This window comes from Lacerta agilis, chromosome 1 (genome assembly GCF_009819535.1).
Source record: "Lacerta agilis isolate rLacAgi1 chromosome 1, rLacAgi1.pri, whole genome shotgun sequence".
NCBI lineage: Eukaryota > Metazoa > Chordata > Lepidosauria > Squamata > Lacertidae > Lacerta > Lacerta agilis.
Genome location: NC_046312.1, coordinates 18,759,106 through 18,771,738, shown reverse-complemented (window position 1 = coordinate 18,771,738; position 12,633 = coordinate 18,759,106). Strand labels below are relative to the sequence as shown.

The 12,633-nt window shown below is 38.2% G+C and overlaps 1 protein-coding gene across 2 annotated transcripts in view; it reads left to right on the top strand.

Annotated features, from left to right (window-relative positions):
• The window catches only part of PAPOLA (poly(A) polymerase alpha), a 44,091-nt gene that overhangs the window by 18,926 nt on the left and 12,532 nt on the right, over nucleotides 1-12,633 (top strand). For both annotated transcript variants that reach the window (XM_033140234.1, XM_033140226.1), the window contains exons 8-13: nucleotides 837-926; nucleotides 1,025-1,163; nucleotides 2,646-2,718; nucleotides 4,323-4,443; nucleotides 5,450-5,534; nucleotides 11,141-11,194. In XM_033140234.1, the coding sequence (XP_032996125.1) occupies nucleotides 837-926; nucleotides 1,025-1,163; nucleotides 2,646-2,718; nucleotides 4,323-4,443; nucleotides 5,450-5,534; nucleotides 11,141-11,194 (562 nt within the window). The remainder of the gene's footprint in view (nucleotides 1-836; nucleotides 927-1,024; nucleotides 1,164-2,645; nucleotides 2,719-4,322; nucleotides 4,444-5,449; nucleotides 5,535-11,140; nucleotides 11,195-12,633) is intronic.

Below are 12,633 nucleotides of genomic sequence, written 5' to 3'. Positions count from 1 at the left end.
TATTTTAATGACATTATTGAACACTGCAAGAATCTGAATTTTGCTGACCTTCCTTTGCAAAGATCATTAGTCTGTTCAATGTTAACCATAGACAGAATTAAGGTTGATTGATGTAAAAGTGTGTGTGTTTTCCCATTCCTTAATATGGCTTGAGGCAAACATACATATCAATCTATGCAATTTCAGCTCTTAATTTTATTCAGTTACAAAGTATCTGAATTTGTTCTTAGACTGTTCATTTAATCTGTTTGGGTTGTATCTAAGAGTTGTCACTCAGCTGTCAGAGAAATTGAGAGGAAAGCAATATTGGGGGTCCCCTGCACCCCCCCTCCTTATATCTGTGTCCCTCCTGGTTCCACTGATGTAAGCCTTACTGTCAGCTAAGCAAAAAGGTTAGATATAACCCTGTGTATCCCAGTCCCACAAACAATTTGAGATAACATAAAGTAGTGCAATAATTTGCAATGGGAGTCAGGCAAGGGCTTAACAAAGGCATACATTCTCAATGATATGGAATGGTGGAGGTGTCTCCACCATGCTTTATGTGACACAGAAATACAGAATTGGCTGTAGCTATGCCTTACTGTGACAATTGTACATGCTGAATTACCATCTTTCAGGGTATAGTATAGCACAATATTGTGATCTTAAGTTTGTGTTGTGCTTGTTGAAGAGAGAACCTTTATTGTGCATAGCTTAGTATTGGTTAGGCTAAAAAAATAATTAGGCTAAAAAAGACCCCTCTTCTAAAAAAAGCAAAGTAATCCCAAAACTCCATTTTTGTCTAATGTTTTTTCTTTAATATTCATGATGAAAACATGGTTTCTGTTTTCTAGGTTGCAGAGTAACCGATGAAATTCTCCATCTAGTACCAAATATTGACAATTTCAGATTAACACTGAGAGCTATCAAACTATGGGCTAAACGTAAGTGGGGTTTTACAAAATGGATTTTTAAAAAATGCCCATTTCCAGTTGAATGAAAATGACTAAAGTTGTCTTGTCTTTTATCTCTACAACAACAGGGCACAACATCTATTCCAATATACTAGGTTTCCTTGGTGGAGTTTCCTGGGCTATGCTAGTAGCAAGAACTTGCCAGCTTTATCCAAATGCAATAGCATCAACTCTTGTACATAAATTTTTCTTGGTATTTTCTAAATGGTATGTCTTTTTAGATTACACTAAAATAAAATTATTATAGACCCTGAATTTTAGTGTTGTTTCTATGACATTCCGTCAGATGGTGTCAGGTTAACAAGTGTACTCTTAGGAATATTAATCACCCTTCCAAGAAATTGCAAGACACTGTCAAGTTTTATTTTATAGTCCTTGGTGCAAAACATCTACTTACATTATGTGAGGCACTTAAACACATGAGCTCTTTCGGAGCTCTGACCTTTTTGTGTGGCTCTATCCATTTTAGCGCTAATTGAGGAAAGGGCTGCAGATGGCATTCATACCTAGTCTGAACGGGTTGGTGTATTAAAATGGGAACCCTTTAAGGTGGACAGCATTTGCCAGTTCATGTATGATGTGATTGTGCTACATGTTAAGGGAATATCTGGGATAAGTGAACTGCCTGTCTTCTAAAGCACAAAAAATATTTTGAGTAACTGGAATTATTTTCATATACAAGAATTAACAAATTTCTGCATGTGCTCTCATACAGAGATGATATTTCAAATTAAAAGTGCAGAGTTCATTGCACAACACATGCTAGCTGCCCATCATCTGAAACCTTCTTGGAACCTTTGAAGATTTGATTTTTCCAATGTTAATTTGCTGGCTGAATTGGATTGATAGTAGCACCTTGGCTCATGTGCTGCTGCATAGTTTCTCTAGGAAAATGACATGTTTGGGGGAGCTGTGCCTGTTAGAGTACTAAATTTAAAATGCACATTGCACCGATGCACTATTGGTACACAAGGATTCCATAAATAATCCAGTTGTTTAACCTGTTCCAAATACTTCTAAGGCATAAGACAAATGGGTAGCATAGTGTGTGCAGAGTATAATCTAGAGTGGCACTTCAAACTTACAATAAGGTTAGCTTCTTAGAAGGAATAACTTTTTATGGACAGAATAGCTGATGCATTGAAGATACCTTTAAAAAAAATTAATACTTCCTAGCAGTCCTAGGTTCAGTTTGCACATAACACCAGTGTCCAAGTGGCAGCGGGTCTCCTAAGCAAAGACACAATTTGTAGGGAGACATTCTACATGCATTTGCCAAATTATGTGGAGTGTCCATGCTATTGGTATCTTGCTGCTGTCTGTTCTTACCCATCCTGAACATGAGGAATGAGATGGATTCCAAATGTTAAAATAATGTTCCCCATAAATATTTCTAGTGTAACAATAGCCCTAAAGAAGTGCGCTCTAAAGGTGTATCCATTTGAAAATGAATGGCTAAAAACCAAACCTTAAGCATTTGTCAGTTAAGTGCTATGAAAGATGTTTGGATTGAAGGGAATAAAACAAAATTCATTCCTTAAGAAAGCTAGGTAGGCAGTTTTCTTCTTTGAAAGAAGCTTCGTCTGATGCTGCGCCTGGTGTATAAAATGAAGGCTCACATTCAAACATGCTTGCTTGTTGTTATAAATAAGTGCTTTTCTTACTCAGTGCTACAATCTCTCTAAACAGGGAATGGCCAAATCCAGTGCTATTGAAACAGCCAGAAGAATGCAATCTTAATTTGCCTGTATGGGACCCAAGGGTTAGTGTATTATTTTTTCCCCCTATAAGATCAAACTGCTTAAAACAAATTGCTTAAGCCCTAGGGAATCTACCTTTGTTACAAATACTGGTTAGTTTTACAGCACTTCTATACTTGCTTTGTAAAATGTAGGCTGTCACTTAATTTTGCCCCAAGTTTTTACTTGAAGCCTTCCCCCCCCCCTCCGGCCCAAAGCTTTTGACCTGGGGATTTCTTTCATTTGCTGTAAAATTCCCTAAATGCACAGTCTTAAAAACGTGACTACAGTGGTACCTCTGGTTGCGGACGGGATCTGTTCCGGAGGTCTGGTCAGATCCTGAGGTTTCCGCAACCTGAGGACCGCTTCTGCACACGCGGTGAAACCCAGTAAAATACTTCCAGGTTTGCCGCACATGCATCCCGAAGTTTACGTAATCAGAGGGTTACGTAAATGGTGGTTCAATTGTATACTTAAATTGGGGATTGCATCTGTTTATTCCCTATATGATTTCTTTGCAACATTGATTTCTGTGATAACCATAGAAAGTTGGGCCAGTACTGTACACTTATGCCATAGGTCTCTACTCTGTAGGCAGGTGTTTATACTAAACCAAGAATAGTAAGTAGCGTTTTGCCATGAGTTTTCCCCATTTTTCCTTTAGAAAACTCAAGTTACTTTCACGGGACTCCCAGTAATCTTCTATCAGGCACTGATTAGGGCCACATCTCCTTAATTTCAGCAGTACTATAGGATTACTTGCTCCTGGGCTCCTGCAAGAATTACACATCGTGTATCATAAAATAGGGTATTTTTCTCCCTATTGAATGTGGCTATCACAATCGAGTTCTGGGCTTGCTGAAACCCAGTTGGATATCAGAATTGTGACTACACAGTGCGTGGAATCGGAGCCTGTTGGTTGACCAACACAAGCAAAAATTCGTGTATATGAAGACTGTACAGTTCGTTTTCAATAAAAAGTTTACTTTAATAAAAGCCCACATCAGATGTTATGATTGTTTTTTGCCTTGTTATCCTTTGGCATATGAGCAGTATGTAATACAAGTCCTTTGTACTCCAGTAGCTAAAGAAAACCATGTAAGGAAATGGTAGGGTTTCAACTTAAAATAATTACAACTTAAAAGTATTGACATGCATCTGCACGTTTCCTTCCTTCATCAAACATACTGTTCTAAATAAAGGATATGTTAAACACATTTGATCCTGTTGGGTGCTTAGTTTTTATGTTTTACTTTTTTGAATTGGCATCTTCGTGACAATTAATATACTACAGGGGGGAAATGCACTACATACTTCAAAAGGGTTGCAGACAGTAGTGTGCCTGGTAATAAAGTTCTTCATGTATCAGTCAGGTATCAGTCCAGTTTCATAATTATAGGCAGGCTAGCATTCAGTAAAGGTGCAATTGAAAAACAGATAATTAAGTTTAATCTGCTCTTTAAAATATGTCACTTTTCCTGAGTTTGAAGTAGGCTGCCAGTATTAATTACCTCACTGACGTTTTCACTAGTGGTATATAACAGGGATTTTTTTTTTCAATGGACAGATCCACATTTTTTAACTTAAATGTGATTGAAGAAAACTGATTGGCTGTTGTTATATGTAGGTAAACCCCAGTGATAGGTACCATCTTATGCCTATAATTACACCAGCATACCCCCAGCAGAACTCTACCTACAATGTGTCCGTTTCTACACGTATGGTCATGGTTGAAGAATTTAAGCAAGGTAAGGAATTCTGAACATCTATTCCCGAAAGAATGAAAATAACCCTCCTTAGATTGTGTGTGTTGATAGTTTGGATCCAGGCTTATCTAGTCGCATCATGTGAATCTGACGCTTTTTCTAATTGTAAAGGCTTTTAGAAATAGCATTTCCAAACTAATTGGAAAGCAGCAATTCTTAAGTGTGGCTTCTTATCTAGCTTCAGCTTTTCTGGGTATTCCAGTAGCCCAGTACTCTCTGTTAGCAGCTGGGAATAAATATATGGTAGTTTGGATATACTGAAAAAAATGGGTTCTTGAAAACTTGTTCCACCAGTAAAATGCTGGTCGGAAAGGACACTTAAGACAGTTTTAGTACCTGAAAAGATGGTGTTGTATCGTAATTATTTTAGCCACGATTGAACACAATATGCACAACTTGTCGTTTAAACACCACTTGTACATAGCCCATATAAATGAGGGTTTTTTTTTTAAAACTTATTTATTTGTTTGCTGCCCTGGGCTCCTTTGGATGGAAGGGCTGGTAATAATTTGAATAAATAAGTAAATAGTTCAGTGATACCATTCATAATGTTCCAGGTTCAATTCCCACCACTTCCTATTTAAAAAAATTTTTTTCTCCATTTGGAAAGATCAAGGCAGATAAAGAAGCTTCAGTCTGAAACTTTAGATAAACTATAGTTGGATATTTCTTAGTACAGAGTTGTACACCACCATCTAACTTAAATTATAAACAAACTTATGGGGCAGGCTGATAGCTCAGGGATCGAGCACTTTCTTTGCATGTAAAAGGTTCCAGGTTGAGGATCTATCATTTCCAGGTAGTGCTGGAAAGCTTTGAGGGCCACTAGGCAGTGAGAGGTGACATTGCTAATGGTCTAACTCATTTGGCATTTATTTGGGTAGCTATATTTTCATTTATATGCTCTTAACTCCTTGTGTTCAGTAAACTGTTGTTCCGATGAAGAAAATAATATATGAAAAGGCTGAAATGTGTTTTTATAATTCAGGTCTTGCTATCACAGATGAAATTTTGCTGAGTAAGGCAGAGTGGTCCAAACTTTTTGAAGCTCCAAACTTCTTTCAAAAATACAAGTATGTATTTTATGGCATGAAAGATGTTTTATGAGTATTATTTTAACACTTTCACACTAATTTAACTGGCTAACTTGACTAGCAATAGTTATAGTGGGCAGATGTGATGACCCTGTTTTGCACGACATTGATCAAATTTTACCTAAATATGATGGGACGTGTATGCATTTCAGTTGAATGTAAGATATTTGTGGCTTCCAATCATTTACTAGTAAAACACATTTTAAAAGTTACCCATTAAATGCAAGCAATGCAAGCACTCTCTTCTGGAGGATTTCTTGAGACTTGCCAGGTATTTTAAGGGTTCCCAATAAGAAGAAAACATTGTGACTGTTTCTTGTATTTGGGTGAAAGTTGTAACATAGTTTATTTTATTTGCCCTCGGTCAGATGCCCACTCCAAGCTGAAACTTAAACATTTTCTGTATTGGGTGGTTATGTATTAATCTAAACAAAATGACAATGCAGCTTTTCACCCATTAAAAGAAGACTGGTGATCATGATAATGTGTCTGTGTTTTGATTCCTTTAACTCTTTGCATTACAAATGCTAGAATCTTAAATTTTGGAAGGCTAATCCACTTTGTGTCAAAATGGAAAATGAGCGTGCACACCTGGTATTTCAAGGAATATTGAAGATGTTTCTCTTAACACCTCATTTTGACAAAGTGGAAGGAATGCTAGGACTAATTTATCATGAGGTAAACCTTTCTTACCCATCAGTTATAAATGATATTAGTGTCTCAGTTGTCATAGGTTTCTTAATTCAGGTGCTGCATAGATTTTTTTAAAACTAATTGCAGTAGGTTTTCTGACCATCAAGGAAGAAAAATGGATTTGGTATACATTTAGTATTATCCAGCTTTTGAAATTGAAAGGTTGGATAACTAGGTCAGGAATACTTTGCCTGAAACATAATATTCAGTCTTCTCCCTGTCTGGTTCCTATATGTGTTGTCACTTATATAGCAATATAAGCAGAAATTTCATTACAATATAGGTATATGTGAAAGAAGTTCTGCTAAAATCCATGATTAATTTGAGAAGATGTTTTAGGATCCTCCTGCCAGTGTTAAATCACCTTTTTGTCTTCCAGCCAATGCATGAAAGATTAGCATACACACATGATTTAATATTAATTTCCTTTGGTTAAAAAAAACAATGGTGAGAAAATGAAATAAAGTAGCCTCTCAGTATGTTTGGGGGTTAAAAACAGAGATCTAGTTGCCAGATCAGTATGATTAGTGGCTGTAAAAAGAAGGCTAATGAGTCAAATGCAAAATCTTGATGACTAGGCGTTTAGTCAGGAAAGGGAAGCCTGTGGCATTCCACAGATTGCTAGCCTATAGCACCCATCACCCTTGATAATTAGCAATGGTGGCTGGAACTAATGGGAATTGCTGTCTTAAGAACATCTGGAGGACCAGTGGTTTCCCATCTATGCATTAAATTAAAGCAGCAAATAGGCCAGCTAATAATTTCCATCAAGGAAAATGTTTGTAATGACTGATATGATATGATATGATATATCCGTGTCCCAGACTCTTGACACTATTCAAAAGGTCAGAATCCAGAGAGTTCCTTTAGCAATGCCTAACAGCGGGTGGTCCTGTGGGTTAAACCACAGAGCCTAGGGCTTGCCGATCAGAAGGTTGGCGGTTCGAATCCCCGCGACGCGGTGAGCTCCCGTTGCTCGGTCCCTGCTTCTGCCAACCTAGCAGTTTGAAAGCATGTCAAAGTGCAAGTACATAAATAGGTACCACTCTGGTGGGAAGGTAAACAGCGTTTCTTTGCGCTGCTCTGGTTCGCCAGAAGCGGCTTAGGAATGCTGGCCACATGACCTGGAAGCTGTACGCCGGCTCCCTTGGCCAATAAAGTGAGATGAGCACCGTAACCCCAGAGTCGTCTGCGACTGGACCTAATGGTCAGGGGTACCTTTACCTTTTAAGAGCTATACCAGTGGCACTCTGGACAACAGCTTCCCTTGCAGTAAAGGATGAACACGAACTAGCCTGCTTTTCCTCAATTGATTCACCAAAAAATTCAGAATAGGAATTTGTAGGTGTCACCATACGACCACTTTAGAAAGGTCTGTTTAAAAACAAACAAACAAAACCTTAGGGTTCGTAATTACTCTAGTAATATTCTGTAGACTTATTAAGACATTTATATACTGCTTAATTATTCACATTTCTAAGCTGTGTACATTAAATTAATCCACAGAAAATGGGTCAATAAAGCAGTACAAATTAATCATAGAACCAAGTACAATCTTAAAATGCCTGCTGGAACAAGAAAGTCTTAGAGGAGAAACAGAAAGAAATTATAGCTGAGTTGACTGGAAGTCATGCACAGGGTGGGGTGTGGGGTGTTGGAAGGTGGTGGGTGTGATGAAGATAAGGAAAGTATGATGGAGTGTTTGGTTTTTAAGATGTTGAAAAATGTCTGTAGGTTGTGTATGTTTTGTCGGAAATATGTGTATGTATTATAATTTGAAACATTAAAATAAAGCATTTTTATTTAAAAAAAAAACAAGGAGCCTACACAACACAAAAAAAAGAAAGTCTTAAGTCATGCTCAAGTTCAGCAAGGAGGGTAGCCTGTCTAATCTCAGTTCAGAGGGAGTTCCACAGTCTTGGATAATGGTTTGATAAATCTTGGATTGTACAGTTGGAAGGGGACCCTGATGGTCAAGTCCAACCCCATGCAATGCAGGAATCTCAACTAGATCATACATAGCAAGTGACCATCCAACCTCTGCTTTAAAACCTCCAAGGAAGGAGAGTCCACCACCTCTCGTGGGAGTCTGTTCCACTGTCAAACAGGTCTTTTGAGGGCTAGTTATAAAAATTTGAAGCCCCAGCCCTGACTACATTGTTGGACTCCAGCTGAAAAACCTACATGCCAACTAATAAGAAAATCCAACTGTATTGCTGGTCAGAGTTGTCTGCAGTTTTACAAATTATGCTGACTGCAATCTAACAATCCTCTTCAATAAACTGTTGTGCACACTAGATCCATAATTTATCTAGATCAGATTTTTTTGATTAAGGTGTTTGGTAGCTACACATGGAGCTAAGTAAACCATGTTCTCTGAATGCCAATTTCTCATCTGTGTGCTTACAGAAACCAACTAAAGATTAACTCCAAATGTTTATGGTTACAACAGAAACAGTTTGATTGGCATATTTAGGAGACTGGTATTTAAAGTTGCAGTCATATGGCATCTCAAACAAAAAACACACCCTTTAGAATCACCATAATTCCACCAGTATTCATTTTGTAATATGGTTTTCAGAAAGTGTCTTTTGCCCTTCAGGTAGCATTGCAAATTATTTTACAAAAAAAACTGCTTCTAGCATTTTTAAAATTATATTTAAATGTATTATATTCTGCTGATATATTATGAGTTGTTACTCTGTTTCTCCTAAAATAAGACATAGCCATAAAATAAGACATAGCAGGATTTCTATGCATTTGCGAAATATAAGCCGTTCCCCAAAAATAAGCCATACCCCGAAAAGAAGCCATAGTGACGTGGTACCTCCCATTAAAACAGCCTGGGGAGGCGTGGCTATGCAGCGTATCGATGCGACACGGTTAAAATAAGTCATCCCCTGAAAATAAGCCATACTGTGTTTTTTTTGAGCAAAAAAAAATATAAGATAGTGTCTTATTTTAGGAGAAACACGGTATATATTATTTCAGTTAAAAAAAACTAGACTACTCCTGTGGGAGGAAGAGCCACTTAACGATGACATCAGAAAATAACCTGTACATATTGGCACCAAGATGCTCATGCCTCTTCTTTATAATTTGTGTATATGAAAAGATTGCAGACCTTTGGCAATTTCCCCCTATCTTCCATTTTTATTTTAATCCTAACCTTAAGAGCTGTAAACTGGGACTTGCTTAAATTGCTACTTACAATAATCAGTTGTTAACGTGCATGTTTTTGCACCAGTTTCTAAAAATGGAGTTACAGGTTCTGATAAGATTCTGCTATCTTACAAGGAACCTTTCTGAAAAACACAAGCCTTATTCTTTTTAATGTGTCCAACAGGCCCACATTTGCAAATCAATATTCCTAGTCCTGGGGTGTGTTTAGGATTGGCATGGAGCAGAACTCTACAAAAATGGGTGCTCCTGCAGAAGGAAGAGAGTCAGTATTCTCACTTATCAAGTAAATCATGTTTGCTCAATAGAGGCCAGTTCCCCCTTCATTCCTATAGATCTCTGTCCAGAAAAATCTGCTCCCAAGTGTTGCAGCACCCTCTAACAGCTGAGGGCCTCGTGGAGAAATGCAAAAACTGCCACCCTCTGCCCATGGGAGTGTCCAGTTTGTGGAGCAGGAGCCTCTGCTGGATCCAACTCACAAAAGTGGATGCAACAGCAGATCTAGATCCAACTGCCTGTTTGCTTTGTAATGCTGATGTGGGGGCAGTATATGCTGGGGCAGTTGGTGATGCTGAATTCTTCCACCTGATTTCCCCCATAAAATCTCCCTTGATCTGGCAGTTTTGCAAGGGAGGAAGGGTGGTATATAAATTGGATAGAGAAATAAATACTGAGCTGCGGTTCTTCTGCCTATATTGAAGTCTAATCAGCACATGGGGAGAGTTTGCTAAATTCTGCTTTCTGCATTGCACTACTGCAGTGTTTTTCAACCACTGTTCCGCGGCACACTAGTGTGCCGCGAGATGTTGCCTGGTGTGCCGTGGGAAAAATTGAAAAATTCAAGAGAATTACTTTATATATAGTCAATATAGGCACAGAGTTAAATTTTTTAACATTTTCTAATGGTGGTGTGCCTCGTGATTTTTTTCATGAAATAAGTGTGCCTTTGCCCAAAAAGGTTGAAAAACACTGCACTACTGCATCCTGCCAGAGGTGTTCTCATAGACCATGTAGAAACCATGTGCCCACAAATGCAGTATTTTATTTCAATAGAAAAAGCCTAGCATTGTTGGCACACAACTGAAGGACACTGCCCCTGCATTCACAGCAAAACACCTTTGGTATTCCGGATTGCAATCTGTATTTAGGATTGAGGTGTCACTTGAGCCTTGCAAAGGCTCTGCTCATTCATGTAGTATTCCAGGACTATTTTGATTCTTTACCAGCCTTGTCACAGTTCTTGGTATGGATCATGGGGATGTCTAATATTTAAAAGAGCATTTCTTAACAGTGCACTGTAAAAATAACACCTGCCTGCTTCCTTTGATTAAAAATACATTTATGTTACCCTTCCCAATAAAGCCCCCCCCCATTACGATTTATCCCTGTTTGCCCTCAGTTACAGTTACGTGGCTTGTGAGTATATTTCTGCTGATTCTACTAATGTTATTAGTTAATACATTTTTGACAAATACAACTCTTTCAGATAAATGTTAGCAACTTAATAACTTCTAAAGGTCACCTGAATTTTAATTGTAGCTTAGACATAATGAATATTTACTTCCCATTGACTGAAGCTATGAAGGCATTGATAATCTTACAATGAGATTTAGTTTATCGGTAATTCATGAGGTGTTGAAAATATACCAGTTATAATCTGAACTTCCAAAATCAAGATCATATAGTATGTTGTTGTTTTTTTATCTTCAAAGGCATTATATTGTACTTCTAGCAAGTGCACCAACAGAAAAACAGCGACTAGAGTGGTGAGTACGTGACTTCTCCCTATGCCTCCTTCCCCTTTTAAAGTTAACATTTCATTTGGATCTTGTTTTTATTATGATTATATGTTTTGTGTTTTTATATTGTGATTTTATCCTGTGAACTGCCCTGAGACCTGTGGGTGTTAGGGCGGTATATAAATTTAAATAATAATAATAATAATTAGTGCATAGTCTAAGGATGTGAAGATGTTTCAGGCTGCACAAGTCACTCTGAAGGAGCAGTTGGGTGCAGGACCACCTGTCTTAACACCTGCTAATTAGAGCTATCAGGAACTCCTGCCTTAAAATACAATGGAACGGGAAGGGCATGCTAGGCTGAACTTGATGAAGCGCTTTTTCCGAGTTATTCATAGTTCAGGATAGCAATTAAGTGTTTTCTCAGTCTAATCTAGGGGCCAGCAACCTTTTTCAGCCGTGGGCCAGTCCACAGTCCCTCAGACCATGTGGTGGGTCGGATTGTATTTTTTTTTGGGGGGGGGATGAACAAATTCCTATGCCCCACAAATAACCCAGAGATGCATTTTAAATAAAAGGACACATTCTACTCATGTAAAAACATGCTGACTCCCGGACTGTCCATGGGCCGGATTGAGAAGGCGATTGGGGCGCACCGGGCCCACGGGCCTTAGTTTGCCTACTCCTGGGTCTAATCTGACTTGAAGGCCTTGCAAACCAGTGAGTGAGGGAAAGTGCCATGAAGGCCATGATATTTTCACTTTCTTTTTCTTGAGTGCTATTTTACTTCAAAAAAGTAGTATAAAACTTTTAAGTAGAGCAAATATTTTAGAGTATTTTTAGAAACCTTAGGGTTTGATTTGTAGCTCACTAGAAATGCAAAAGCTGTGTTATAGTTTACAGCCTTTGCTAAGCCATTGTTGAACCTGCTGCTACTGCACAGGCTTCCTTAAAATTAAGGGACACAGAGAGCTCAATCCCTATAACCTTGAGTTAACTCCTAGATACCTAGTTACAGGTGGGTAGCCGTGTTGGTCTGCCATAGTCGAAACAAAATAGAAAATTCTTTCCAGTAGCACCTTAGAGACCAACTGAGTTTGTTCTTGGTATGAGCTTTCGTGTGCATGCACACTTCTTCAGATACCTAGATACCTATGTATAGTATTGTAGTATTAGGATTATGGGGAAGAGTCTATGTTGCAGCATTTCACCCCCTTTTCTTTCTAATATAAGCAGTTCATTCAGTTTTTAAGAGCACTTTTGGGGTTATTCTGAGAGGTCTCAGTTCTGCATTCCAAGATGTTTAATATTAATGGGATGGCCAGCAGTGGGGCGGGGGTCAAAATCCAGAAACAAATTGTAGGTGGAAAGTTTTATTTAGGAGTATAAAAGCAAAAAAGACAAAAGTTTACAGAAGGACTTTTGATCCTTTTGACAGAAGGAGAAAGAAGCATTTGCCCATTCCC